This window comes from Cajanus cajan, chromosome 1, assembly GCF_000230855.2.
Source record: "Cajanus cajan strain Asha chromosome 1, NIPB_CcT2T_4, whole genome shotgun sequence".
Classification (NCBI taxonomy): Eukaryota; Viridiplantae; Streptophyta; class Magnoliopsida; order Fabales; family Fabaceae; genus Cajanus; species Cajanus cajan.
Genome location: NC_138517.1, coordinates 45,655,216 through 45,661,215, shown reverse-complemented (window position 1 = coordinate 45,661,215; position 6,000 = coordinate 45,655,216). Strand labels below are relative to the sequence as shown.

At 38.0% G+C, this 6,000-nt stretch overlaps 1 protein-coding gene across 1 annotated transcript in view; it reads right to left on the bottom strand.

Moving 5' to 3' along the window:
• Window positions 1-488: 488 nt before the first annotated feature.
• Window positions 489-6,000, bottom strand: part of LOC145949895 (ERBB-3 BINDING PROTEIN 1) — a 28,857-nt gene continuing 23,345 nt past the window's right edge. The window contains exon 9 of the mRNA XM_083060813.1: window positions 489-712. Within this exon, the coding sequence (XP_082916939.1) occupies window positions 677-712 (36 nt within the window). The 3' untranslated portion in view covers window positions 489-676. The remainder of the gene's footprint in view (window positions 713-6,000) is intronic.

Genomic DNA, 6,000 nt, shown 5'->3' with positions numbered 1-6,000 from the left:
AGGTCCAAGCATTTGGCCAAGTGTGGACCAATGTGAACACAAGGTGTGAACACAAAGATGTGGACGGTTTTGATTGGTTCCATTTAACTCCACCCGGTTTGAAAATGGTTCATTTGGTTTAGTTAGGTTCATTCAATGTGAATGGTACCTAGCTAAATCAAATCTATGAAAAATTAGGAGTTAAATGAGTCCAATATGTAAAACCTTTATCCTAAGGCCACATTTGGCTAAAATGCTAGGAGCACACTTTAGTCTTCTAATGCCACTCCTATGCCTACCTCTAAAAAGAAAAAGGTGCCTCCAAAATACAAAGGCAAAACAATCCTATACAAAGTCTACTATATACAATATATACAAATGGAACTACTCAAGATACTACTAAGGAGAAAAGTACACAATGCTCATGGTGAGCAAGGGTCTAAGAAGCACCTCCTCCTTAGATGTCTCTTCTAGCTTCCTTACCATGGACCTTGTCAAAGGTCCAATGGCCTTCATGTATCCCTCCTCTATAGAAGCCTCCTCTAGCCTCCTAACCATAGACCTAGTTAGAGGCCTAATGGTCTTCATGTGTGAGCATCCTTGGATCACCCTTCACCCTTCTTGGTCTTACTTCTTCCAAAGGGATCCTTGGGGATTAGATTTCCATCATACCCTCCCCCTTCGAAAGGATTTGTCCTCAAATCCAGTGGTCCTTCCACAAAGATAGCATCACCTACAATGAAAATAAGAAATAAAGCATTAGGGATGACATATTCATATAACATATGTGGAAAGTGCACCCTATGAGGAATTCCTTCTATAGTCCTAGCAAGGGTCCTTAGACTAGGAAGGATAGGTTCTATAAGAATAGGATCCTCACTATAGTGTAGTCTGAGTGTAAAACTAAATCCTAAAAATGTTAAAGTGCTAAAACTATAACAAACTAATGAAGTAGTCCTACATACCAAGATATCTTGCCTAAAGTACCCTATGTAGTAACCTAGGCTTCTACAAGAAAATAAAGTGAATATAATAAGGAAACTACCTAGACAACCCTTGATCATATTATATGTTAGATACATCAAGGAAGAGGGTGTAAAGAGTTTAGAAAAGTCATAGAATCTAATTTGGTCTTGAAGGGAAGTAGTAAAATTAAGTTCAAAGAAGTTTGAACTTCCCTTAAGATCAAAAGTAGAAAACAAGACACCATGAGATGTATCTGATAAACAATATAAACCAAAGGTTGGGTGCTTTATTAGAACAACTAAAGTAGGAGAAGTCCTAAATAGACAATGGTCGTCTACTTTGGGCACCACCAAAGTAGTAGCATAAGAAGTAGAACTAGGTGAAGTCCACTTCTTCTTCACAAGACTAAGAACTTGAGATCCATTATTTTCAAAAATATTTAGGTGGTGGATCTTAAGCTCTAAGGTTGTGGCAGCAGTAGAAAAAGAGCTAAATTCTTTATGAAGAAGAAAAGTCTTTTTACAATTATTTTGAATTAAAAAGTGACTTTCCTTTTGCATAAGATTTTTGGAGGAGACACTATCCTCCTTACTCTTTTCCAAGAGTAGTGTCTTTTTAGTTTTAAGAAGGTGAAGAGGTTGTTCAACTAGAAGACATTTCTTGATAGAATGTTTTATTAAAAATTGACTTCTAGGAACAATTTCCTTGGAGGAGACACTACCCTCCAACTCTAGAACCTTCTTTTTCTCCTCTTTTCTTTTTTTTGATTTCATAAATACTTGATCTTCCAACACTTGTGAAGGTGAAAGAGGAGTCAAGGTATGTTTCTTGCCTAGGTGAACTAGGCGGATTTTGTTTGTAACACCATCATGAATGGCCTTCCTATCATGTTGCCAAGGCCTTCCAAGTAAAATGTGGCTTGCATCCATTGGAATTATATCACATAAAATTTCATCTTTATATTTTCCAATGGAGAAAGGAACATTTACTTGATCCTTAACTTCTATAGGTCCATCCTCATTAAGCCATTGAAGTTTATAAGATTTAGGATGGGCTATAGTAGTTAGGTTAAGCTTATCAACCAACCTTTGGCTTACAAAGTTATTACAAGATCCACTATCAACAATGAGAGAACAAGTTTTCTTAAAAATTTTGCATCTAGAATGGAAAAGGTTCTCTCTTTGTGATTGGTCTTGATCATTGGGTTGGTTGGTAAGTAACCTTTGGACAACCAATAGGTCACCTTCACATGGTGCTTCCTCACTAGAACTAAGACTAGCATCTTCTTCACTTGAGGAGGATGAAGAAGATGAAGTGCTTTCTTCACTTAGGATCTCATTACCCCTAATGATCATGGTCTTTTTTGTGGGGCATTGGGAGGCTATGTGTCCCCTCCCTAAGCACTTAAAGCACTTAATAGAACTAGTTCTAGGCTCATCGGAAGGTTTTTCTTTTTGTTTTTCTTTTAGTGGCCTTTCTTTTGAATAGGAGGGTTGACCCTCCTTCTTGAAGTCCTCTCTAGGGTATGAGGTAGATTCCTTCCTAAGGGTAGGCTTCCTTCTAAGTTGTTGTTCTACTCTCACACAAAGTTGTACTAGCTCATTTAGATCTCTATAGGGTAATAGTTCAACTTTATCCCTAATCTCTAGGTTTAGGCCACTTTGAAACCTAGCAATGGTGGTTCTTTCTTCTTCTCTAATGCCAGCCCTCATCATAAGCAACTCCATTTGTTGCCTATATTCCTCAACACTAAGGTGTCTTTGTTGGAGTCTTTGGAGCTTGTCCATCAACTCCCTCTCAAAATATGGAGGAATGTGCCTTCTCCTTAAGGCACTCCTTAGCTCATTCCAATATTGGATTGGAGGCTCATGATGAATTTGTTTTTCTCTAACTAGGGAAGTCCACCAATACATGGCATACCCTTGAAAGCTAAGAGTAGCCATGGGAACCTTTCGGTCTTCACCTACATTGTGGCAAGTGAAGAGTTGTTCAACCTTCATCTCCCAATCTAAATAGTCATCCACACTATCCTTGCCATGGAAGGGAGGAAGGTCAAACCTAGGTTCTTTAGGAGTTGTTTTATGCTTAGGCCTATGGTGCCTAGGGGATCTTTGGTAGTAACCATCATCATGATGACTACTATGCATCCCTTCACTTGTTAGTGAATGTGTGTGTGAGTGATAGCCTTTGGACCTAGAAGGTCCATGACCCTCATGGCCATGGGGTTTGCTAGTCTCACCCACAACAAGTTTATTTAACAACTCTCTAATTGTTTCATTGTTTTTTTCATTTTCTAGTTCTTTTTTTCTAATGTATTCCCTAAGTTCCCTAAGTTCTTCCTTAGTACTCTTATGGCTCTTAGGGGAGTGATGACCATGCACACTACTATTATGAGAATGATCACTCATTTTTGCAAGGTAAAAGGTTTTCACAAGTCTTTGAAAATTGCAAAGTGAGTGATAAAAGTTTTCACAAAAACTTGTTTGGTGTAGTACTAAGTACTTAGAGGTCTAAGTATACAAGTTGCACTATCAAGGGAGGTGAGCTACAAGGAGCCACTTAATAACCAAGCCTTTTCAAGTGGAAATTACTAAACCCCTTTGTACTTTTCTTACAAAACAAAGTTCCACACAAGACAAGTAAAGTAGTGTGTGTGTGTGCACGAAACCCCTAGTAGGCAATAGAAGCCTTCTAAACGAACCTAGGAGCTAAACAATTAAAATGAAAGCAAATAAAGCATATACTAGTCGCTTATCCTAAGGTGAAAGTCCAAGTAGCACCTAAGGCTTTTTGGGACACTTTCACCAACCTAGAAATCCGGTTTATGAAAGCTAAAACTAAATCTAGCCGGTTCCTAGTGGAAGCCCAAGGTGGCACTTAAAGCCTTTGGGGACCCTTCCACAAGCACTAATCGAGGCTAATAGAAATTAAGTAGGACTATTTAGGAGGTGGTGGAGCTTACTTAATGTCCAAACAGCCACCCCTAAATGCAAGTTGAATACAAGAGAAATCACACAAAACTATTCAACAAAATTATGAAGTTACAACTCAAATAGTCAATACAAAACAATGGTTCTTCTTGGCCTATCTTCCACCAAGGCAGCTGGGACAGTTTGGTGCAGTTTTGAACCCCAGGGAAACGCCCCAAATTGGCTGGAACCAAGTCCTCTTCAAGGTCTTACAAACAGCCACAAAATTCCACCAAGGCCGCCACAAAGATACACCAAAACCGCCACCAATCTACACCAAGGCCGCCACCAATTGCCACCAATTTTCTCCTACAAATTCAAAGCAAATTTTGGCTGCACAAGGAGCAAACAAGTCAGCCTCTCTTAATGTGTTTCACTCAGCAATTATGTACCTCAATCCTCCTTCAAGGCTAAACTCCTTTGAGGTCAACCACATGCCTCAATTATACCTTCCTTCCAAGTGTAATGACTTGAACAAGGTCTATTACTTCACCAAGCTTAGCAAGCAAAACAAGAGAGGAAAGAGGCCAAAGAAGTAAAACTGAAAAGCACAATTTGGGAAGGGCAAAACTCTAATGGAAATTGATGAGACAAACAAAGAGAGCCAAAAAGACACAAAGCAACAATTAAGACTAATTTCAAAGCTAGCACTCAAAAGATTTTCCTAAGAATGGCACTAGATTTGATTACAAAAACCAAAAACAAAATTTGTGCAATGCTAAGATGATTTTTAAAACTCTTTTCAGCCACTGGACAGTGAGGAAACCACATACAAAAATTCACACAAAAATCAATAGGCCAAGTGCTACAAATTGCTAATTTTTCAACTTGAATTTTTCTAATTTCTTTTCTTTTGCTTTCCTTTTCTTTTTCTTTGCTCTTTTTTTTTTTTTTTTTGAAATCTTTTTCTTTCTTTAAACACAGAATGTTAAGCACTTTAAACAGAGGCCAATCACAAATTCAAAGGTTTCCAAGTGGTGGAGAAAAGAAGAGAAAGAAGAGGAGAAATTCCAAGTGCACTTAGGCAAAATTTTCAGCACTTTTTAGTACTAGTTTTGTTCCATTTTGTCACTTCTTTTAGCACACTTAAAGAATGTTTTCTAGGCACTTCTTTCTCTGTTTTCTTTAATCAAAGCAAGCACAAGACACACAAAAGAATTGCTGGTCAACAATTGCTATGAAACTAATAGCAAAGAATTTCACAAAAATTGACTCTAGAACATGTTAGGTCTAATAACATGCATAGGAATTAATTTGTGAGCACTCTAAGAATGATTTTAACATGCAACCAGCAATGACACAACTCAAGTTCAGAGATTAATATTTCAAGATTCAAAAAGAAAAAGGGACTACACGGATTTAATGACAAGCAAGAACTACACATGACAACTAGGACAAAACTAGTAGATTACAAAAAGAAAAAGCATGCATTCTTGTTTCTTTCTTGAATTTTCTTTTAAGACCGAAACTTGTAGGGACACAAAAGAAAATAAAGACAATCCTAATTCATATAGAAAGACAAACAAGGAGTACCTACAGCACATACCAAGATTGATTCACAAGAATTATCAAAAATGAACCAAGAAAAGCAAGACAATGTGAGTGAATTCTATAGATTTATAAATGTGACACAAGAATCACTCCAAGAACATACCAAGACTCAAAAAGGAAAAAGAAGACAAGGAGAACAGCAACAAGACTCTACCAAGATGATTCAAGACATGCAAAAGAAAAGAAAGAAAGCAATGGAATCGGATTACTTGGAGACCTAGCTCTTGATACCAAATGATGGAAGAACTTTGGAGGAGGCCGGATTGATGTAGCTTCCTTCAAGTCTTTCCCTAGATCTTTGTACTCCTAGAATCCTTCCAATGCTTGTGTAAGGCTCAATGGAGGAAGGAACCTCACGGCCACCTTAAGATGGTGGGGGAAACCTCTCAAGAATGCGCCACTCTTGGTGAAGGGATAAGCACTCTTCAATCCGCCACACTTGTCTTTGGAGAAGTGATAAGAGATTGGTTTTGCACAAAGAGATTTAGGACCTTTGGGAGGAGAGAATTCTGATCTCTAATCTGAACACTCAATT